Source organism: Channa argus, chromosome 1, assembly GCF_033026475.1.
Source record: "Channa argus isolate prfri chromosome 1, Channa argus male v1.0, whole genome shotgun sequence".
NCBI classification, from domain to species: Eukaryota; Metazoa; Chordata; class Actinopteri; order Anabantiformes; family Channidae; genus Channa; species Channa argus.
This window is the reverse complement of record NC_090197.1, coordinates 41,902,184-41,927,284: the sequence shown is the minus strand read 5'-3', so window position 1 is coordinate 41,927,284 and position 25,101 is coordinate 41,902,184. Positions and strand designations below refer to the sequence as shown.

The window sequence follows — 25,101 nt, the reverse complement described above, 5'->3', positions numbered from 1 at the left end:
AAGCCGTTACAAATAATGGATGAATATTTCACTGTATTCCCTTAATGATTGCTAATCTATTTTTTGTGTAAATTAAGTGAGTATTTAGACTGATGGAATCCTTTCATTCCATTTTGTACTAAAGCAATGCTGCACAATAATATAAATACATTTTAAATACTAGTTTGTGTTTGTATGTTTAGCATTAAAATATTTGAGGCCTTGACATTTCAAGCTGTAAAATGTTAATATATTGATTTAAACCCTTGTGGATTTAAGAATTTTGACATGGCTTATATCTTTATTGTAATTAATCAAACTATGTATGAAATATCAGATCAAATATTAGGACACCAAGGAAGAGCTATAAAGTCTGAATGTAAACAATCTGACCTCTGTTTGCATAAATTACCAGGTTTACTAAATGTCAATCATGTATTCCAGACGGCCACTGTTGATTGGGGTCCGTGTACGAAATAGACTTTTCAGCCACAACATTAAATCTATCTAGTGGTTTGGATGTGTTGGTGAACAGTGGACATTCTGTGGCTGTGCAGCTCCACACATAGTAATCTGTGATGCACTGTGTGTTCTGACACCTGTCTTTGATGGCATCATTAATGTTTTCTCATGATGAACACTGTCCACCACACCAGGTGGATTTATTGTCATTGCTGATTGGTGTATTATTCATCTAAGCGTTACTGCCTGCAGACCTTCTGCCAGTTTCAGCAGGGCTAGTTATCCATGTGCAGTCACAGGTAGTCTCAGTAGTCCAGGTTTTTTGAAAGGCACCATCGGAATGGACGAGGTTATCATCAGTTAACTTCTGATGTGCCATCACTTAACAGCAGGGACAGGGAAAATGTATTATTCCCTGCAGTCTGCATTATCACACATAGTGGTGTTAATGAACACATTTGCAAACACAAAGAGCACATTAGAGCATAATAAATCTCTATCTTTTTGTAAGAGTTAGCTCACTTAAAGCTGTAGTGGTGGCTCTGTGCTTAATTGACATACACTTCGTACGCTAACCATTTCAACAGTAACTGTAGACTTTTTTGATGGACAAACCTGAACAACCTGTTTTTATTTATTAGACATGTAAATTAAAATGAACGTATAATCACATCATGCTTAAAACTGACTTTTGTTGGTACATAACGAATTAACGTGCTATTGTGATGTTACTTTTCCGAGTAACAAGTAATGTAAACATTTACAAATACATATTTATGATTTGATGATTGACTTGAAGTTCCACTTTTAATAATTGGAAATGTAAATTCTGTATTTAGTGGCAGGAGATATTCCCATTACTTTGATTTTGTTAGAACAACAGACAATAAGAACATTATGGTAACATGTAAATTCTGTGCAGTAGTGTTAAGAATCTTTAAGCTGTGAAAAATACTTCAAACCTGTTACAGCACAACAATGTAAAGGTTGTGGAGATTTTGTTTAATCGTTGAAAGCAGTTACACAATGAAACAAAGAACTTATGAAGCTTGTGGCTGCATATGTGATAGATGACATGTTGCCCCATTCCATTATAATGAGTAATGGAATGAGTCATGTTTGACTGGAAGTAAGAAGTAATATATATATATATATATATATATATATTTTTTCGAGTAACAAGCCGTAATACTGCTGTTAAGTATTTTATTATGTGAAATTCAAAGCAAATAATTACAGAAATATGTTTATCAGTAGTAATGAAATTTGAAAAAATGTGTTCTAAAGCTGAAAAAGTAAGCGTCACGTAGAAGGTGCCCAAACGCTGCACAGCCTCACATGTATAATAATAGAAATAGTAACTGCTCTGGGTCACAGTCAGTTTACCTTTTTTTTTTCTCCTAGATGATCATGAGGTACAGTAAACAGTAGAAATAGCATTCACCTTTCAAAGTAATTTACCAGCAGTGTGTACTTACATCTCTGTGATTGGCTGCCACAGTGGCTTTGCCATATGATTTTACATTACATTATGGCAAAAAGCAACGAAATCTCTGCAAACATTACAGTGACATTACATCATTGAAAGGACAGAAAAGGAGTTATGAAAAAGTACAAAACAACAAAGTAGCAAAAGTTGAAGAAAGTTAACTTTTTTTTTGCGGAAACAATAGCATTCACCTTTCAATGTACTTTAAAAGGACTGTGTACTTAACGTTTTTGATTGGCCACCACAGTGGCTTTGACAGTGTTAAATGACATTACGGTAAAAATCAGAAAATATCTCAATTACATTGCATCTTGGAAACAAGAACAGAGAGAGGGGTATGACACACAACAAAGTAGAAAAAGTTGTGGAAAGTTAAACTTTTTTGACCGACAACCCTGTGTTGTTCTGCCAGAGGGCTTCTTTGGTGGCACCCCCACTGTGTCAACAGAGTGGCCCCTATCAAATGAATGACAGGCCTGCATGCAGCCTAAGGCTCATTATTTTGCTGCCTTTACAATCCAGCAAAATCACTGTGTGTAGTTTGTTTTTTGGTACCAACAACAGTATAGTGGTAGCATCAAGTATCTCTTTTTTTTATTGTGAAGAAAAATTAAATTATACATCAAACACAGTTACACAACAGTGGAAGTTGGGAATAAAGTACAGAAAATATTTTGACAGTGTACACTGTCTTAAACAATTATTCAACTACTCAGTGGCTGAGAAAATATCAAGGATGTTGTTCTCCAAAGTTTTTAATACAAATGTTCCTCAAAACAAGTTTAAAAGAAAATCTGTGCTAGTCGTTATTAGCACTAACTTTAATTTCAAAAGATACTGAAAATTATGTTGATTGGCTTATAGAGTTTAATGCACCTGAAGCTTACTGAGGATATGCACTGATCAGTCCCATTTTCAGATGTTTTGTAAAATGCAATACAAGCTAAATTCTGTCAGGATTATTAAATGTGCTTAATAAATGATCAGTTAAATATATAAAAAAACTTCAGTGTTTTGCTTGATCACCTACATACAAACAAATTTAGAGTTTGATGCCTGCAACACACTTAGCAAATCAGGACAGCGATACAGTATATTTACCACCCTATTACATCACTTTTCCATTCAGTTACTCTTTTTGTTGGTTTGGGACCTGAGTATACTAAGCGGAATATTCGTCCATTCTTTTTGGATACGAGACTTCAGCTGCTCAACAGTCTGTGGCCACTGTTGTTTGATTCAGTAGGTCTTTGAAACAGACCGATCTCATAAACATGGTAAACACACTTGAGGCACCATAATGTCATTCCACATCAGTAAATTGTCACCATGCAGCTCCAGTGGCTCCACTTGTTGTATCACATAAAATATGGTTTATTTCACTGTAAAAGTCCAGAAACCAGCTGCTTATTTCATTTGAATCTCCAGCTTTGTTTAAAGATATTTTAAGGGTTGGTAACTTTGCAGTACGTTTTCTGTCTTGTATTAGCTTTCAAATATACGGCCGTTATGTAATTTAAGCCCTGCATCAAGGCAGCTTCTCAAATGATGCAATAGTCTAATATCTCACTGTTCCTACACTGAACACCTCCACTACAGCTGCTTAACACCTCCAGCACTGAGCCATGATGAATATACATGGGCGGGACATCAGTTGTAAATTCTTAAAATTAGATATGACTGCTCAGATTTCATTACCACCCAAATTTTAAGTACTGTGTATTTTAATGTTTTACACTATAAACTTATATTTGTAGTGTAAATCATGTCAAACTTTTTCCTGTATTAGATTTTCATATAGAGGTGGTTATCATCCGCATACAGCAGCTTTCAAACTACCCAAAATATTACCTAAAGGTAGCATATGAAAAAAGCAAGAACTAAGCCCTGAAGACCCACATAATTAAGATTTATCGTATCTGACTTACAGCCTCCCACAAAATCAGAGTCGTGTCTGCCCTGACTCCACATTGTTAAAGATAATAAATTGCCTAAATTGTCTATATGACAAGCAGCAGTCCTCTGTCTCATATCTGATAAAGCAAAAGCATAAGTGGGAACCTTCAATATGTAACCACATTATTTTGGTTATGCATTGGTTAAGTAGATTTAAATATTAACCTAGAATAAAAAAAGCCATTGGAGCCATTGGAATAGGGAAGGTCATTGATTCTACTGAACAAAACTGTGTCCAGTGAACGAAGGTTTCCAAATGCACATGTAGATAATGAGCTTTATTTATTATAAAATATGTAATATAGAATTTAATTAAATCCAAATATATTAATTACAAGCTGTAAATTATAGAAGTAATTTCTTAGCACAAATTAAATTTCTGTCAGGAGAATTGCACAAAAGATTGCACATATATTGTGAATAAATGTTTAAATGTGCTGTTATAATTATTGATTTGTCTTTCATGAACTACAGTACAGAGCTACAGTCATCACGCATTGAAAGTAGTATTCACTAATCGTATAGTGGGAGGTCACCACAATGTAGTTCAACAATAATGTGAGACTTTTTTTTCTTTTTCTTTTAATGCAGCTCTACTTTTGTACCAAGCAAAATTATGTCTTACTTGTTAAATTGACTGTTATGGAAGGATAAGCTGCAAGTTCAGAGAATTTATCTACATTAATTCTACCCAATTACCTTTCACGTCAAAGAAGGCTTGCTGCAAGTTTTATATATTTTCCCTCTGACTCTATCATTTTTATCATTATGCATTCTGTACTATAATATGATGTCAGATTGAAAAAAAAAAACATTCTTGTCTGGGTTATAATAAAATCGCATTAAGCTGGAGAATAACAGTAGCTGATAATAGATTAATGTTCTGCAAATGGTAATAAATGCACACACATACTGATGTCGAGAAGCAGATTTTAGCTGCAAAACTACTTGAAGGTTGACATATCAATTGATTGAGTGTAATTTCCTAAGTGATAACAGCAATCACTGACTTCCCAACGCTTTTTGCAGGGAACCTTTGGACCTGTATTTCTTGGGGATATTTCATCCCTCTGGGAGATACATAAAGGGAGTGTAAATGGAGCGAGGAGATTCGCTGGCTGTATCAGGGAACTTCAGGTCAACTCAAAGGAGGTTTACCTGGTGGGTGAGGCAGTGAAAGGGAGAAACATTCAGAACTGTGACCCGCCTGTCTGCCAACACCTTCCCTGTCGTAATGGAGGAACTTGTGTCAGGTAGGTCACTTTTACACAAATTGCCTAACTACCTTTTGAACTTCAAAGCAGCTAAGAATAAAAAATATTGTCTGTAATATGTTGTCTTCTGTAATAGCAACACAGCACACTAAAGTGAGGTCATATGACAACTGCATCTGAATAGAACTCAAACAAAACAGTAGGTGACTACTCAGTATGCTTATGCAAAAAAAAAAAAACAAGATAATGAAAAAAATGTAGAACAATTAAAGATTTTGTGTATCTCCATTTTTTTATTTCCACATGTCCACGAGACTTAGCTTGAAGCATTATATTTACATATATTGCACTTCAAATGGACCCTCTAATCTATAAAAACATGAATGGAGCTGTGGCTGTGCAATGGGAGCTTTGAACATACACTAACCCAGTCAGCCAGCACCTCCTTTCCCTAGCACCAACCAATACTTCATGCAGAGCTGTTTCATTGTGAGCCTACTGAAGGCTACCTGGGAAATCTTTGGCTTTCCCTCAGTTTCGGCAGACAATAAATACCTGTTGATTCATAATTTAAAAAAAACATGTAATTTGTGCTGAAGTTTGAAAAATGAATGTCAGTAGCAGTCACATGTCAGAAGTTTTAATTTCACAATAAACTGGCTGCTACAAAGGCTGCAGCTTTGCAAGATGATTAATATTTCAGTGTTGTTCAGTTTCTAACGCTGCATCAGTTTAATGTGCAACACCAAATAATGTGTGATTACAGAAGTTCAGGCCAAAAAAGAAACTGCCAGCATCAGTGTAATGGTGCCTGCTCTCCCTCAGCCCAGCAGCATTATAAACCATCTCCCTCTTCCTGCTGATTTGAAAAAAGTCCGACCAGCTATTAACCAAAAAGTAAAATAAAACACAAAAGTGAAAAATAACGTTGGAATTATTAATCATTACTAGTTCCTCTAAACATTACTGGACATCTCTAAACATTACTGGACATCTTAGAATCTGTCAGCTCATTGTTTTGGTTTTGTGGCCTGCTTTCACAGTTAGCCCATCAACATCATTTCCAGCCAGATTGTTTTACCCAAAAAGCATTAAAAAACAATTTTACTCGGCCTGTCCAGCAACATATAGACAAAGATAGCGGCCGGCTGGAGCATTAAGCAGCTAAAGAGCCAGACGGGAGCTTGCCGAGGAAAAAAATGAAAAAGAAGAGTGAATATTGGATTTTCTATCTATCTTTTAGCTTAGAAACATAACTCAGAATGAATGTTATCACTGCCCCACATCTGTCAAATGTGTTATGTGCCCATATTAACTGAAAAATCCCCAAACTTGCATAGCTTGTAATAAAGATTTGTAGTATTTTATTGCCTTAATTTGACACAAAATTGAGTAGTTGTGTTGAAGTAAGTAAATTAGACATTGCATTTTTCTTCCTACTTCTTTTCTATATCAATTATCTGTAATCACTTACTCCGTCAGCGTCCCTGAGGGGCTGGAGCCTGTCCTAGCTGTAACCCTGGATAGGTTGCTACTCTATCGCAGGGCCAACAGAGAAACAAAGACAGAGAGACATTCACACTTAGAATTTAGAGTCACCAAGTAGCATAATATGCATGTTTTTAGATGGTGGGAGGAAACCAGAGTACCCGAAGAAAATCCATGCAAGCACACAGAGAGCATGCAATGGATTCGAACAGCGGCTTTCGGCTTGTCCTTTCAGGGGTCGCCCTCCCTGTCGCAACCCTCCAATTTTAACCCGGGCTCGGGACCGGCACCAAGGCAGACCATGATGGTTGGGCGGGGCCACACCTGGTGGGGTGGGATTCGATCCCGGTGCTCTACCCATTGAGCTAGCCGGCCCCCTCAGCCAGAGACTCGAACCTGTGACCTTTTAGCTGGGAAGCAGCAGCACTACCCACTTGCTGTCCCACTTCTTTCTTTGAGTCGACTCCTCTGAATGTCCAGTGAAAGTCCTTCCTGTAGTTGCTTGTGCATGGCCAGATATGTGAAAGATCAGTTCTTCATTTTCCATTATCTAGTACAGTTCATCAGACTGCCATCGCACCCCACTTACCCGCAATTTGGTCTGTCTTTTTAAGTCTGCACTGACTACTTATGGTGCACTTTCACCTCTGGTAATCCGGAAAAGAGCTGCTCTAAATGTTGTCTTCATTTTAGTATGACACTATCAATTAACAGTTGCATTTATCAAACAGCAGATGAAAAATGGCACTGCGAATATTGGCTATAAATAGCTGGAATACCAATTAGGGGTCGGTGTTATTGTGGTCACATTGTCCTGTCTTGTGCAAAAGACTGGGTCTGGCAATTATCGGTGTGATGAATACGTGTTAATGCAGTATCCTATTGAATCACACAGCATGCAGAGGTCATCAAGAGTTCACAAGACTTTGTTCACTCTGTTAGTCACCCTGGGTTGCACTGCCACAGGATAATAGGATGACTAAGGGTTTTGATTGTGGGTTCAGGTGGGGTGATTTCAGTGCCGTCCTCTTTGGCTGTGGTTTTCTGTTCACTTAGGCATGTAGATAAGTCAATATTAAGTCGGAGAGGATAATGGCTTGTGGTTGGGGGCGGTGATACATACATATTTGGTTTTTAAGTGACAATAATGTGAAAAGCCGGGCAATCAGCGCAGAGGAACTATGACTTTTTTATTTTTCAGTGCCAATTCTGTGATGTCTGATAATGGTGTCATTTATAAATCTCACCTGCATGATGCACAAACCCATGTCATTAGACCAACTGTAAATACAGCAGATGGAAATGCTGAAATTGTTTCTAAGAGGCACATGGAGATTGATGCTGTAAATACTTTGCTGTTGCTCTGTAACAAACACATTAGAAAAAAAAATAATAATCAGAGGAAAATGTGAACACCTGCATTTATACAGCCACAGCTTGTTATGAAATACAACATGTCATTACCTGCTGATTAAACAATTAGATAAATAGATACTGCACAGTCCCTACCTTGCAATCCATATACAGATGGACAGATGTATGTGTGACCAGTTGTGGTGGGTGCACCTGGATTCCATTCCCCTTGACTGTGAGAGTTCTGCTCGAGTGCCGACGCTGATGGTGTCTCATTGTGCCTTTGTCTGGGCATGTAGCGAACTTTTTGTGACAGCACCCTGCTAGGAGCGGACTCTACGTACCATCGAGGCTCAGGCTTTATGTATATTTTTTATAAGCATTACACATTTAAAACCTTGACTTTTGCATATAAAATTACTAAGTCAAGAAGTTTCATATGCCCTGTGTGTATTAAGGTGTTTAACAAGAAAGCATCAATAGCATGGAAATTAGGAAACATTGTCGTTTTAAAATATTTGTACGTTTTTTGGTATGTGGTCTGTCAGATACAAGTGTAGATGAAACCAGATAGTCACAGATGTCTCTCTAACCGCAGGCTGGTGATGTGGATTTAGGTTGTAGTTCTCTCTGAGTTCTTGTGACCTCTTCACATTTCACATAACTATATCCACATTTCTTGCCGAGTAGTGGACAGACATATGCTCACACACAGAGAACATGTAGACAGAAGTACTTCTTGCTAATTGGCTGCAGTAGAGTCGGTGTCTTGCTCGTTCTCTGATGGCCCAGCTTTAGTTGCACACAAACATCCACTTAACAGTGAATTCTCCCCGATGTTCCATTTCACTGCCTGCAAGTGGTCTTCACAAAGAAAGTGAAACCAATTTTATCTTAATCAGAGTTCTAGCTGTACTTGTTTCAAAGTACCTATAAAATAACTCAAGGTCTGAGATACAATTATTTTAATTCACCATGAGAAACAAATCTTATCATCCTGTGTGGAATTGCAGTCCCTGAAGAATATGTCCTCAGAAAACGTGCTCATTACAGAGTTTATTCAAGTTGTGTCTTTGAATTTTGGAGGACAGTGCATTCAAAACAACTGGGCACATTTTTTTTTCTTACGTTTTCCTTAGTCTCTCTCTCTCTCTCTCTCTCTCTCTATATATATATATATATATATATATATATATATATATACATATACATACACACACACACATAAAATGCCTCAGATTGTTTTTCTCTCTTTTCTCAAATGGATTACTTTACTCCTATAAGCAACTCACTAGTGTTTATGTTGATCTATCCTATTTTTAAACAACAAATAAAGTCTTCACAGATAAAAACCCAAAACTAAAAAAAAAAGAATAATAATTTTGAACTATTTTTATTTTCTAAAATCAATCTCACACCTGTCAATCACATGTTCCAAAACTTTTATAAGAGATGAAATATTGGTTATCTGATATAAAAAGTGTAATTTTCTATGTTTTTGAATGTATAAATACCATCAAATTAAAGCTGAAATTCTCGACTTTCATCTGATATCAAATGCCTTCAGTGTGCAGCAAATCTAAATCAAATCTTTGTTCTTCTGGATATGTAATTCCATAAAAAACTAAAACCAATAATGTTTAAAACTATCTCCAACTCGCCTTACTCTCACCTCCAAGCCCTCTAGTTCCTTCTAAAGAATAAAGTTTTTAAAATAAGAATTACATAGTTTAACAATGCACTCAATGAATTTGCTCCCAAAATTCATGCACAACTAATGTCACAGCATTAAAACTACTGAGGCAAAAGTTATTCCAGTAGATGGACATTATCACTCAAATTGGTGTGAATGAACTGAAAACATGTAAACAGATACATTAAACAGCATAAAACACTACAGAAAAAAACAAAGTTAGTTGTGAACCGATGAGAGCTCACAAGGTTCGCTGCTGCTGCTGCTACAGAGTGATAACATTCAGAGCCACATCAGCTCCAGGCTGCACTACTCTCTCACTAAAACCTCCAGCTGCTAACATTTCGACTGCAGCATATGTTTGCAAACTAGCACGTCAACTGAATGTTGCTTGACAAGTCCATCTTTGTGCCTTTTAACTCTCTCTGCTTGGGTGGTTTGGTGGTGTAGGGGAAGCACAAATGTTTTGGCTGTGCCGTCTCCAGTTTGGATTTGTGTGTGCAAACTTTTTCACCTCTTTCTGGCAAGTTGGAGCTAGATAGGGCTACAGCCCCACTAAGAATCATCTGATGTTTGTTCCATTGCCCACGTTTTCCCCGGTGCTCCTGTTACAGGTCCAGTTATGCCCCCAAAATTCCCTAGCAACCAAATGGACAAACTTGCTCAACCTGCAGAGCACAGTCTCAAGCTTCATTTAGTCTATGTCCACCATATCCTGTACAACATATCGATTGTGATCCTATGAAAACATCACTGGTGGACAAATTCCCCGTCTCACCTACACTTGATTCCCGTGACCACTGGAAGAGTGACCATTAACACAGCCCCATTCTGTGTGCTTGCTGCTTGTTGACTGTGGTTTCTCTGTTTCCAGTGCCTGTACTTTTGCCCATAAAAAAATTTTAAAAAATTACTACAAACAACTCTTAACAAGTCTGCCCATAGAAATGTTTTTCACGCAATGAAATATAAAAAAAAAAAAAAAAAACTGTGGAACTATAGCAACATATCTATGTTGCCTTGCTAAGTTTGTGTTTTTGCTTGTAGTCTAATATCAGACGATGCTGCACTTAAGAAACTTTTTCTCCTCCTGAAGCGGTTGTGACAGATGTCACCTCTAAAGTTAAAGGTCTGACCTGAAAGTGCAGTGCTGTTATTGTCTCTCGCACCCCTACTCTTAACTCCCTAGCAATCCAATCCTGTTCCACTAACATATGCTATTGATATCTAATTTGTGGTATCCAAATTGACTAGATATCTAGATACTAGATAATTTTCAGCAGCAGATTCTTAAATTTTGTTGCTGTATGTCGCTCATGAAAGCAGAACTTATGTGTGTGAACGACTAAATAAACTAAAGAGGGACTGTTAATTGGAGGAAACAGTCACCTGGTGAAAGACTGTGGCTCATCTTGCTTTGATTTTAAAAGTATATAAGGCTTAAGGATAAACAAGCAAAACGTGGCTTTGTTGACAGTAAAAAAATACTGTATAATTCTTTAATTATTGAGCTAGTGGGTGACTTCCACTTAATGCAGATATTGTTGCATATTGATAAGGTCTCAAACTAGGCCATGTATTAAAGTTGTTAGAGCAGAGCTCGGCATCTTGACAGTATCACAGGTAACTAGCTTTGACTGAATCGGGTCTCTAGAATAGCGTCAGATTTTTAAATTGCAATGAATGGGAGGTGTACGCATTTAAAACACTTGATTTCAAGTGTTGTATAACACTGAATTAATGATAACAAGTCTGAATTTGAAATAATATCTCAAAAAATATTTTTATAACTACAGTCTACCCTTGATTGGCTATTACTATTAAATGTTTATAACTACAGTGGTAATTGCAGGTAATCAGTGGGCGTACATTTCAGCTATACTCAGAAATCAGGATATGTCTTTACTGCAACAGAAATGCTCAAATTAGCCACAATGAGCAAAATAATGACTCTGTGATCAGGAGAAAACAAAATATGAAAGCAATTACACTAAACACAATATTCTGTAGTGCTTTGTGTCAAATATTGTATGTGTGCAGCAACACATCATCAGCAGGTGGCTTTTGTGAGGAAAACATTATGATCTCCCGTTAGAGGAGGCTGTTTGCTTCAGTGAGGTGTCTACCAGGCTCGACAAAAACATCATTTATTTTATTCATTATTTTATTCATCCAGCTCAAGCCAGTCTCAGTGTGCTCACTATTTATCACTTAATGGCTGTGTTCCTTTCTTTCAGACTTTTTTTTGTGTCTCTCCCGTTTGTCATGCAGGTGATTCAGTGAGCTGTTTTTTGTCTTCTTCTTCTGTCAGTGTTTCAGTTTTTGGCTCTAACAACGAGCTTCTTCCCAAATGTAACATGCACATACACAAATTCCCATCACTTGGCCAGATGAAAGCTTGGAATCTATAGCCTACGTCTTGGCGAAAGACAAGGCCACAGCATAGTTGGAGTTTGACCACAACATTAAAACCACCGTGTGCAGCGCACAAGATAATGTGGCCTGATTTCATTGTAAAATAACTCAAGAAAACACATTTGGAAAAGCTGAAAAGTCTCACCGGTATTGCATTAGTGAATCAAGAAATATTTAGATTGGACCTTTTTTTGGACTCAGTGGCATATGTCAGCTGTTGAGACTAAGCGTGAAAATTTTTTGTATTATTGTAACACAGCTTTCTCAGACACAGAGGCATTGCATTCAGATAGTATTGAAGGATTCTACGAGGACTTTTAAGTTTTTATACTCGTAGCAGGAGTTTAGGTATGTGAAACGCTTGACTAAATACACCAGCACATCTGAAAAGTGTGGAGTCTAAACATGTGAATATACTTTAAAATGTTACAGAGAGGCACAGCTTTCTCCAGAGTTCACTGTGTTCTTGGTTGGACCGTAGAAATATTGTTTGATCCCTCGAGAAAAGTTCCCTCATGCTTTATGCCTCCTATCTATACGGATTTCATTTCAAGTATCATCTAAAGTATGTTTTTCTATGGCAGTACGTTTCAAAAGACTCTGTGATGGAGACTTAACAGACATCACCCTTCTTCACCGCCAAGGAAATGTTTGCAAGGGTTCCTGGAAGAGGTCAGAAAATATCGAACAGCCGTCTACTCAAACACAAGCTCGAGTTGAAGGTGAATGCCGGGTGAAAGCCATGTGTAAATTTACCCTCATGCCTTTGCTCATATTATAATTTAGATGACAAATAAATGAGTAAAGAACAAGTTGTCTTTTACATGATTTTCCCTTCCATCCACCAAGAATCAAAGTGCCCGTAGTATAACGGCATCCAATTGGCTGTTTACTGCACTGGAGAGCAAATGGTGTTTCCGTACCAAAGCAGCGCTTCTCTATAAATAATTTCTGCTAAACCCAGTCGTCCTTTTATTTTAACAAAGGATGAAGTAGGCTAAATTCTTTCATCCCGAGAACTGAAGACTGCCATAGCAGCAGAGTCTCATCAGGGCCTTACTGTAGAATTGTATTTGCATATCAACAAGCACTTCAGAAGAAGTGTTCTGTAAATAACTTACAAGGGATGAAAAATGAGAAATGCATCTGGACGCACAGCTTATTGTTCTAGCTGACACGGTTATCATAAGCTATCCAGTCAATTATTCATTATTTTATCTGGTACTCATTAGATTAAAAATGTAGCCCTCTGCAATAATTTATGCAGAAGACAGTAGCAGTGCAATCTTTGAATGCTGTGAGATATGGTGGCTACCAACTTTTTGCATTTATGATGAACATATTCAAATTAGTCTGCAAACATTACAACAATTTAGTAATCAAAGTGATTGCCTCAGGCAAATTAAAATAACCTTTTGTCACCCCACACATCAAGTTTTTGATTAGGCCAATTAAAACTCAAGTGTTTTCAACCATACTCCTTCCCCTCTTCTATCTACATGTTACCTTTTATGAGCCTTAAATATCTGCTGCCTGTTTTTAGTGCTTGTTTACAAGCCATTCGATGTTTCATTTTTAATTGTTAATTTTACTTTATGTTACATGGGATTCAGTACTTGAATGTGGTAAAACTATTTCAGGTCCTGCATTTACCATTCATAAGCATGTATTATAATGCTGTATGATAGTACAGTACGCCTCCTTATATCGGCTCGTGATCAAATTCGTGTGTTAGAAATGTTTACATACTGGTTGTAAATGCTTAATGTGACTTGCTTAATGTGTGTATTGCTTACAAACTTGTGTCAGTCACATCCAACTAATTCTTGTCCACACTGTTAATTATAAGCGGCTTTCAATACATCAAAAATGACAAACAAAATATTCTTACCTATGAACTTTGGCCACTAAACACTGGTAAAGATGCTCTATTGTTCTATTCAGTGGCCTATATATTATCTGATTTGTAAAGTCATCTGGATTCACGTTTACATTTAGGCATCCAATAAATCATACGTCAAAGGGTTTAATTTATGTATCAATCCATGTGTGCTTCTGGACTTTTGGCGCTGTGGATAGGCAGCCAGTCTGTCACAACAAAAACACAGAGACAAACATATTCGCACTTACACTCACGTCTACAAGCAATTTTGAGTGTCTAATTCACCCAACCTGTGTGTTTTCAACTGTGGGAGGAAGCTAGAGCATCTGGTGGAAAACCTCTGCTGTGTGTGTGTGTGTGTTTGTATGTGTGTCAGCAGCATTCAAATACAAACACTAACTGACAACGCAAAGGACAAATTAGCAGCACTCAAAGCACTGAAACATGGAGCCTCCACCAGGAGGGGCTCCATTAAATATTTGATTCTTCCTCTTGCAGGTTGTCAAATGACAATGCCTGTTCTGTTCAGCGCATGACAATTTCCATCTGTGACCATTAGTTTGAAAATTATGGTCACATTGACAGAGACGGTGTGTAGTTGTGTGCGATTGTGCCTTAATGTGTGTCAAAACTGACATTAGCAGCCAGTTAATAGTCATACACTAGAAATATTTACAGCATTACACAGCATCCTTTAGTACTTCAATACAGTCGTATCTAACAATGCTCAACTTCGGTGACAGAATGTAAATATTTCATTTCACGAAGCCAGTTTTTCAAGGAGTAAAATACATCCTGCAGTGCTGCTGCTCAAAACACATTAGTAATTTATGGATTTGAAACCCCACCAATGCTTCCTGTATTTGATATTATACCTTTCAAAGTTGTGCACATCTTAGAGCATTTTATAAAGTCCCTGTCTGGATTTTACTTTGCATGCTAGATCACCCTCCTCTTCTTGTCAAGAGTGGAAGCGCACGCATATAAATCGAGGAAAGAAAACATAGAAAACCTTGTACAATTTCTCGTTATACGATTTCTGACACACTCTTAATCCCCTGCTTTCCGCTGTTATTTATCAAAGTGCGTGTTTCACATGTTTAAATACATATGAAGTAATTTCTGCCTTTGCAATAGCAACTAAGATTAATTCGTCTATATGAGTCTTTTTTTTTTTCACTCAGATGCTCGTGTTCTAGCAGAGCTCAGGTATCACAAGTGTTCCATCAGGCTGGACACTTTTGCTCTAAACATCTTCTCTGATCATTCATGCATTACATGGGGGGCTATTTATCCTCACTCCTCTCCCTGTGTGTTCAGCATGCCACTGTGTGAGCTTGTAAAAGCATCTGGACATGTTGCTGCAATGTCATGGTCCATTTTCACCTCCAGCCTAATGATGTCTCTCTCTATGTATACACATTTAGTGATGCTGAGGATTGGTTCTGCGAGTGCCCGCTACTCTACACAGGCCGGCTGTGCCAGTTCCACGCTTGTGAGCGCAACCCCTGCGGCCACGGTGCCACGTGCATCCCGAAGACGCCGTTTGAAGCAGTATGTCTCTGCCCCTATGGAAGAAAAGGTCTACTGTGTGACGAACGTAAGTGGTACAAAGAGCAGCTCCGCACAGATCAATGCAGTGTAGATTTAGCAGCTTTATTAAGAGACTGATCTGCAAACAGCTGGTGAATGAGAGCCTTGAGCAGTTGGTAGAGTGAGATCCTGTTGTTAAGTAATGGGATTAATGAAACTAAATCCTGCTGAAAAGGCAGAAAGGCCTTCCTCCAGCAATACAGTCAGATATTTAAAGTAAAATTCATCTTTGCTAAATATTTCAAAAGACTCCTTTTAGTTCATAAGATCTTATTACCCAACAACTGTAATTTCCATAGTCAGAGTAACTTTGTCTTGAGATTTCTTTCCCTTAAATGTCAGGCTTCTGCGATACCTTGGCAGGGTGTTGATGTTCTCAAATTCCCAACAGTGTTAATAAGCTAGCTCGCTGTCACTTTCGCCTCTGAGGTCACTTATTTTCCCTTTCATTATGGGATGCCATGGAACACAATACCCCAGCGTTACATTCACTTTCAAACCAAGCTATAAAAAGTTATTTCATAAGGGTCATAAAATGGTGACTGGCTGTCCGAGACTAATAACGCTTTCTGAGCTGTTAGCATTTGACCCTTGTTCAAATCACTTTATGGCAGTCACACAGTTATCAACAGAAGCAAAAAGACATATCAGGCATCTAAACAGTTTTATATGCTATGTTGATTTGTTTCTGCCTAACCCAAGACATTGAAAATATTCGTTATAGCAATGACAGAGGCTGTTTTTTAAGGATCACTGCAAGAACTTATGAACAGAAAACTCCAACTGCATGGACTCTGCCTGCATATGAATGCAAACACAGTCTATATATTAAGCCTTGTCACTAAAGCAGACATGTTGGTCAGTCGACCGCCACGGTCCAGACTGAAAGATCTTACATGAAATTTGATTTGGACTAATTTGACTTTAATGATTTTCCCTTCAGTGCCCAAAAGTTAAGTTCATGGTCAAATACTACACTTTATGTTAAGTAAGGCCTAATTTGTAAATATTACCACAAAAAGATGTAAAACTGTGAGGGTCAACAGGATAATTGCACAGTACAGTATATGTTAAACATTGGTGTGTTGGTATTGTCCATGTTATAGCAGAAAGCTGACATTAACCTTTAAGTACCAGGTTAAAGAGGTGTTTATTTGAAATTGAAAACAAATTAAAAGTCGCAGAAATCTACAGTAGCAGAGTTTGACTTTTACTAAAGGTTTTTAGAAGAGACTAAAATTGCAGCAAGTGGTACATTTGAAGTGCTTATACTTTCCAGACAAGGAAGGAGGCTTCACAGGATGAGCTTCTCAGAAACAAAGGGTTTTGCTTGACTAAGCTGACTGTAGGAGCAGCAGGGTGCCTGGCACGTAAGTTGTTCAGCCATGCCACAGCCCCTGTCAGACTCTCAGTAGGCATGTATCTAATTCTCTAGTGTCACATGACAAATAGCCTATGGTGGACATGTAAACTTTGATAATATCAGGAAAGAAGAGAGTAAAAACTGGCCATTATTAAAGACCCTCTTTACCTCTTTTGGAGCAGAGTAAATGAGTAAATGTCTCTTTTCCTCTCAAAGTGGGGAAAAAAGTTTTTTTGTCCACCAAGAAACACAAAACAGCGATATATTTGTTAGAAATGCAATTCTTTCAGTGCTCAGTTACCATGTGCACTTTAATATATAAGTTAGGCCTATGAGCAAGCAGGAAATTAAGGAGAGAGAAGACAAGGAAGTGCTATTGATGTTGGAATGCCTCAAGAGCCTAATTCATGAAACATTAATGGATATTCAAGATTTCTTCACTAAGAATTATTAATGGTCTACCTTTGTACACAACTTGTCTATACGTCCTGTTAAGAATTAATAGAGAAAAAAACATGTGACATACAATACTAGTAGTCCAGTCCTACCCCTTTATTGTGGATGCTATACTATTGTTTCTGTCTCAAATGTTAGGTCGGTTTCCAAATTGTAAATTGATTTCAACTGTTTTCGCACAGGAATAGGAAGGACAGGTCCGAATGCACAAGCAAGAAGATGTCACACAAGGAAAGAGTTATCACTGATTTAAGACATAAGCCACAATAACACAGAAAACCATTAGACATGTGCAGATGCACGGTTACATTCTGCATCAGCAATTTAGTGTTGATTTAGGGAAGTGATTATGCTCTTAGAATGAAAAGAATACATGTATCTGTGTACTGTATACAGCATTTTACTATCTGGTGCTGCACCCCATTACACCGATATCCCGCAAAGTCCTGCATCGAGGTGGAATTGAGTAGAAAAACGTAGAGATTTAAAACAGAAATTACCCAACACACACCTCTTACTTTGTATGAGATATTATGGACCCGTGTGATTTGGGTGTATTTTGTTTAGCACATCCAAAGTAACTGATAATAAAAGTAAGATTTACTGTATGAAAATTATACTGCCTGCAGCATAGTTCTAAAAGACAGAGCCTAAAATACAGAGTCCCTTGTGTTAGATGATGTGTTACATTTTAGAAATTACGAGGAGTGACCACACAATCAGCAGCTAATGCAAAATGCAATGAAATGCAAAAACAGGGCCTCTTTTTTGAAGTTAATAATGTTAATATTATTGGAAACTGGTGTTGATTTACATAACTGTCGTCGGGCCTTTCCACCCCATATTTAAACAGAGGATTAAAAAGTCAGTGCAATATAATGAAAAACACTGTAGCAACATAACAAACTTTAGCCTTAAAAATTTTAACTTAGCTAATAATTCTTTGTCAGGTGAAATGTGAACAATATAACCCCTGTTCATGTTATGTCCATGCTATGTATCCTGAATGTTAATTGGCACTCAATGCAAAATCATTAGTGTAAATATACATGAAAAACATCTGAAAAACATAAATAATTACAACATCAAAGGTTGTGCAGACAGATTTGCTAATATTGGTTTAGATCCCTTTATATACTTAATTAATTTCAACAGAGGACATGAAAGTATGACATCCATGTTGACAGTAAATTGCCCACCACAAACACACTGAAAGAAATCTAACTTTAAAATCCTGGCCTGCATGTTTGTATCTGGTCTAAACAGCTGGGAAAAGCTCTGCTGTTACCACAGGCCAAAAGCATCTTCATGTGCTAGATCACTTGTAACACTGTGGCCATCCAGTGAAACAACAAGCCAATGCAGCTCTGCCCAATTAGAGATGATAATAGAAGCATTTCCCAGCTTTATTAATTATTTAGCAGCCAAACACAGCTGAGGGCAGTCGTAGAGGGGAGCTCAGAACCACTCTTAGCCATCTCCTGAAGCTGCAGAATAATATGCAAGGTGTTTCCAGGGAAGAAGAGCGGTTTTGTGTTTGAATCCTCACCGCTGTGTAAAAATAAATTTAAAAAACAAGCAATGCAGCATGTGATGTTGAGTGAGCAGGGAGAAATTTACATTGAGTCCCCAGTGTAAAATCAAGTAGATGGGTACGCTAAGATGGAATATAAGAGAGGGCATTACCGAACCATCCATGCATTCAGAATAAGTAAACTTGAGATTGTAATTGAATCAGTATAATTATTGTGAACACTGGGTATGAAGCAATGCTTGCTTGCCAGAACCCTTCCTGAACAGCAACTAATGAAATCAGAATAGGACTGAAGAGGTGATAGTATTTGAAAACAGGTCATCATCTAATAGTATTCAGAAAAGAAAATATTTCACTAACCCCTGCTATGTAGTGTATAGCAATAGTGCCATCTTTTGGTGAAGGAGATGATGAATCAGACCTGATATAATTCACACAAGCTTAACAACAGGCCCAGTATAACCTTACATAAGTCACATTGTAACACAAATAAATGTGTTTTTTCTGCAGCCATCAATATAACTCGTGCCAGATTCAGTGGAATTGATGAGTTTGGTTACACCTCCTTCGTGGCTTACTCCTCCATCCCGAGCCTGAATTTCTTCTATGACTTCAAACTGAAGTTCACACTCACCAGAAATGCATCTGCTGTGAAAGACAACCTGATGCTGTTCGCTGGGCATAAAGGACAAGGTGAGTTATTTTAAATAAGACGGTGCCATGTAAAGGAGAAATAAACCTGCGAGATGTCTGCTCAGTTGGATTTTAGTTGTCAAACTTCATTAAGGATTTTGAAGGAAACACTGTTGCCACATTGAGAGGCTTCACCCGCTGTGTATGCTAATATGCTATCTAATAGATTTCCACTCTCCTCTGAGATCCTTCTAATCAAGAGGTTTCCCTAAGGATTTTCTTTCTTGGCAGATTTTGAAACATTAATAATGAGTCTTCCTGCAGTCCAGTAATTACTTGATTTCCAGCTAAACTGTTATTGTTCCTACCTTTCAAACAGAGTGTATTAGCTTTACTCGGATAAAATAAACATGTGAGCCAAGAACCTCAGAAGTATTAGTGATAATTCCATTAAACAGACTTTGAGGCATAGGTGCAATGTGATGCTGTCAGCAGCCGCCACGTTACATTAGGATCTTCCTTTTGCAGGGTCAGATTTGGTGGCACGTAACCACCATGTCATTGTCACCAGCATATTTCATCAAAAGAAGAAGAAGAAGAAGAAGAAAAAAAAAACATAAGATCTTGCGAATCCTCTGCACTTGTTTTCTCTTGAGAGCGCAATTTATCAAGGTGCAGGCAAAACAAAACAAGAGCAATGAATAATGAAACACTTGTCAGGAGAGTGAGCAACACTTTTGGAAATGATACAAATGCAAAGGCAGGATAAAAGAATAGAGAGAAAGAAATGTGAAAATGATAATGGATTTAATGAAGCAACATCTTTGATCACCACCACCACCGAGGAAGGAAGCAGAGTTCTTTATTGGACGGCAGTAATCAAGTAACACAAAACTCAACGAGCAGAGTTCATCTTTGAGCCAATAAATGGATATAATATATACATGTTATTTATTAGACATTTTGAATGCTAATGAAACATTTTTATATATTTTACAGGCAATGATGGGGATGACTTCCTCGTTTTGGGATTGAGGAATGGCAGAGTTGTGCATAAATTCAACCTTGGCTCAGGTCTGGCAGTTATTGTCAGTGATCGTCTGAACCACCAGATCAACATACACACTGTTACGTTCGGACGGTCCAAGAAAACAGGATGGCTGAAGGTGAATTGATGGAAATAGGGTAAAGATATGTAGAAGGCTGATGAAGGAAACCAGCTAGTAAGTTCTTGGATTACTACAAGCCGGAGGATTCAATACAATTTTACGCAAAGGTTATTTTGCTGTGACTGTGTCTGCATTTAGTCTTTTTTCATGTGAATAACTGCATGATGACACATCTTCAGACCTGCATGATCAATCGGTACAGGGAAAAAAACTGTTGGGCTGACCTTCCTTCCCGTGTCCACGTTAAAGTCAGAACCTTTGCTGTCCCTTGATGTTAGGGTACATTCGACTTGTCTTTACAAACAGTGTATTTCACAAGTATATACAAATATGTGAAGATAAACTAATACACAGACCAGTGGGACAGTATAGAGCGAAGGGTGGGTGATGTGCTATTTACACTCAAAGTCATTTATTCACCTTTTTCTATTCACCTGAGTATGATACTATGTTTATATACTGGATTGTACTTTGTACAGATACTACAGATTTACGTGCCTTGTGTTGGTGGTGTAGGCCGTTAAATTATATTAGAGTGGGGTGAATGTTGTCTTAGAATACATCAGGCCAACAGATCATTTTGGCCCGACAGTCAGTTAAAGCAGGATGTTCGCATCACCACAAGTGTGGTTGAAATGTCTAATTGTGAAATCCCATCATGTCGGCAAACGCCGAGATCTAGGAGATCGATGACATTAGTCTGGTGAGAGTCAAAAGTTGGTGGCTAATAAGTGAACACGGACTGAATAACTCAGCGGTCAATGTGAGGTCATACATTTTTTTTCAGCTTTGCTCATTTTTAACTTGATTTAGCCTCCACACTGACGCCTACAGATGTAAGACTCTAGACTCGGTATTGACATTTTAGTATGTGTTTCTCAGGTTGATGGACAACGTAACAAGACGGGATCGTCTCCAGGACCCCTTGTGGGCCTCGGTGTTTTCAGCCAGCTCTTTGTCGGTGGATATAATGAGTACATCCCTGAACTGCTGCCACTAGGCTCCAGGTTCCGCCATGGCTTTCAGGGTAAGACCTGCTACGGCTTTATTACAACCCAACACTGCTGTCTGCAGTGAGAGCACTGGGGTTTGGCTTTTGTCTCAGGACCTCGGTCTGCTTGTAAGCAGACGGAAAGGTGTGCAAGGAAAAGGGAGTAACGGGCTCGGACTGTGCATGAGGCCAGAACGGAGCTTTGAGGTTGATTGTATCTGCATCCTTTAATCACTTCACACTTTGCACAGTTTTGCAACGCGTGCGAATCCATTCGACTGCAGATAAGTCACTAGAACCAGGGCACCATACAAATAATCTTAGGGATGATCAACAATCACTTATGCTTTCTCTTAGGTGACCCCGTTGTAGGGAATGTATTCTGGAGAGTGTTCATTTGTGCCCGCTAATGTACAGAGCTGTGGAGCAAAATTGCCATAACCATAATGATGACAACATCCATGAATATCATCATAACCATATTCAGCAGTCTCTGCACTACAGCAATACAGATTGTTATAAAGTGTCATGGCAGATCCATTTGAGAGGTGAACAAGAGCTTTTTATAGCTGAAGATTGGAGCAGTTTTGTGTGTTTGCACATTTTATCGTCATGAAATAAAATGTTCTCCTAAACTAATAAGCGCTCAAAAATCAGATCAGCTATGGTAAAGCATCACTTTGCTCATGCAGCATCGGACTGTCATAGTCCCCCTGTATTGCTGAGCACTACCTGAGCCAGACGACACTGGTGCAACCATAACCTTCCTTCTCGGGATGTAATGAGAACTCATGAGCGTCTAATCAGATCTGTGTGACCTTCCTCAAGCCCTAATCATGATGGCTGGCAGTGAACACACTGATAATGCACTTCACTTCCAGTTATCAACAGATCCACACTCCCCTGTGGAAAGGTGGCAGAGGAGGCACTGTGGCTGCTGAAATAAAATCAGTTACTCGGTTTAGGCTGTTGATCAAATAACAAGAAATCAGGAAGTTTAGACTTGTCTATTTAAAACTGATTTATTGCTGCTTTGATGTACATTTTCAGAGCTGCTAAAACATCTCGAGGGTCATTAAGCTTGAAAGCAATTTCATTTTTTATTTTTAAAGATTGCTGTAGGATTTAAATAGAAATTATAATTTTGAAACAATCTGACAGTTTTCTGAAATGTGTAATTGCTAGACTTAAGTTGGTTGAATTTCTTGCAATAGTCTGTGTGCACAGCTAAAACAAACAAAAAACAAAAAAAACACCTAGTTTTTATAATCTTCCTTATAAATCTGCTTTGCTTTTCGGCGGTCTACAACACCGCAACCATCACTCGAGTCTGCCAAGTAGACAGCATCATGTCATGAATATTCATGAATGAGCACGACATTTCCCCTGCATCCTGTTTATGCCAGTGACTAATGCAGCAGAGAGAAGGGAGAGTGCATGTGCAGATGACTACAAGGCTTGTGCTCCGGCCTTGTATTTATAGAAGGCCCTGTGTCTCTGCAGGTACAGGCCAAAGCAAATATTGTCTTGATAAAATTGAATTATGAAAGCAAAAAGCAAATATGATGAGGGAGATGCATGATGACATAGGGGAAAAGCCTTAAACATCTTGGATGTGAACTGTAGAGACTGCAGAGATTTCGCTTAATCAAATCTGAGAGTTAATAAATACCAGCCCCGTCTTATCACATTTTAGTGTGTGCACCTTTGATCGCCATACAAGCAAAATAAGGGATGTTGTTTCCTCTGAATCCAATCAGTGAAATGAAACCTTTCCCTCCGTTCCAAAGGGTGCATCTTTGATCTGCAGTTTCGCACCAGAAGAGACGGAAAGTTCCAAATACTGGGACAGTCTGTGGGACATCCAGCTTTCGGGCGCAATGTGGGTCAGTGTGGCGTCACACCCTGTGATCATGTTCACTGCAGGAACGGAGGAGCATGTGTGGACTCCGGCTCATCTGTGTAGTAAGCGAAATGCTTTATAATAATTCCACTCATGTATTATTGCTATACACCCAGGAGCTCTGTGTTGGAAAGTCCCAAATGTGAGCGAACAGATACTGATGACAAGTGACAATCGGTTACACTGTGCAGGTAAAGTGAAAGGAATTGAGTGTTTACAAGCATTTCACAGCGTCTGACTGTGTCCGTCTGTAGTTGCCAGTGCCCATTTGGATGGAAGGGCGCGCTCTGTACAGAGACCGTGTCTGTGTGTGATGTCGAGCACAGCCCCCCTCCCCTATGTGCCCACGGCTCCACCTGCATCCCTCTCCCGATTGGATATTCCTGCCAGTGTCCCCTGGGGACTACGGGGCTCTACTGCGAAAAAGGTCACATCACTGAACCCCAACTGTATCAATATATACGTTAGTTATTTTTTTAAATAAGACAGTACCTTTACTGTTCAATTATTTAACTGCTACATTGTTTTGCCTGTTCAGCCGTGACCATCAGTGACCCGTTCTTCAGCGGTAACCAATCTTCATGGATGTCATTTCCACCTATGAGTGTTAGACACAGGACTGTTCTGCAGCTGCAGTTCAGGCCTTTATCACCAGATGGCATCCTGGTCTACACTGCTCAGCATCTGAGCGCTAGAGCTGGTAAGGACATTCAAATACATTCAAAAATACAATTTATGCTACACATACTACACAGTTTATGTAGTATGTGTACCCACTTCAATCTCTTCACTTTACGAATACACTCCACAGAGTGGGAGAAAGCATTTGTAGGAACTGTATCATTTTGTGTACTAATAAATTAATTTATTATTTTGGTATTGATATTAAGAACTAAATAATATTTTGTTGATATAGAAGTATTTCTAAATCAATACTGGAGCTAAACTGGCCTCATTGAAATACATTTTTGTCGTGTCCACTGTAAAAAACATCACTTACCTTTTTCTCAACCAGGACTTAACAAGATATATCTGAGGTGATTAAAAGGACAGGATAGTAGAAAAAACATTGTTCTGTTTGCTTTATTACTTCAGAAATCCAGAAAGCTTTACAAACAGCAAATATATAGTACAAAACCATTAGACCTGCACAAGAGAAACATCTTATGTAAAATGACATCAAATGAAACAACCTACATTTATTTAAGCCAAATATTTGTCCCACCTTCTTATTTCTTTTTTTTGTTTATCTCATGCTAACCTGTTTCATATCTTCGATCTCAATCTAACATTAAACAAAGGCAACCTTTTGTAATAAATACAAGTTTTAAATCATAATTATATTGAAAGTAGCGGACACTTTTATCCAAAGCGACTTACAAGTGAGGTACAAGGCAAGCAAAATTATAAGTCAAGGAGGAAACATCTAAGCTTTTCATCTGCAAAAAGTAACTAGTAAATAAAGCTATAAAATAAATGTAATTGAGTAAGTTACAAATTTGAGTAAATGTAGTTATTTATTTACCAC

The 25,101-nt window shown here is 38.2% G+C and overlaps 1 protein-coding gene across 1 annotated transcript in view; it reads left to right on the top strand.

The window, feature by feature from the left end:
* eys (eyes shut homolog) overlaps positions 1-25,101 on the top strand; it is a 158,296-nt gene that overhangs the window by 131,720 nt on the left and 1,475 nt on the right. Inside the window, exons 43-50 of the mRNA XM_067522888.1 lie at positions 4,916-5,139; positions 15,359-15,531; positions 19,388-19,570; positions 20,510-20,676; positions 21,562-21,706; positions 23,461-23,635; positions 23,828-24,000; positions 24,112-24,273. Of these exons, the coding sequence (XP_067378989.1) occupies positions 4,916-5,139; positions 15,359-15,531; positions 19,388-19,570; positions 20,510-20,676; positions 21,562-21,706; positions 23,461-23,635; positions 23,828-24,000; positions 24,112-24,273 (1,402 nt within the window). The remainder of the gene's footprint in view (positions 1-4,915; positions 5,140-15,358; positions 15,532-19,387; positions 19,571-20,509; positions 20,677-21,561; positions 21,707-23,460; positions 23,636-23,827; positions 24,001-24,111; positions 24,274-25,101) is intronic.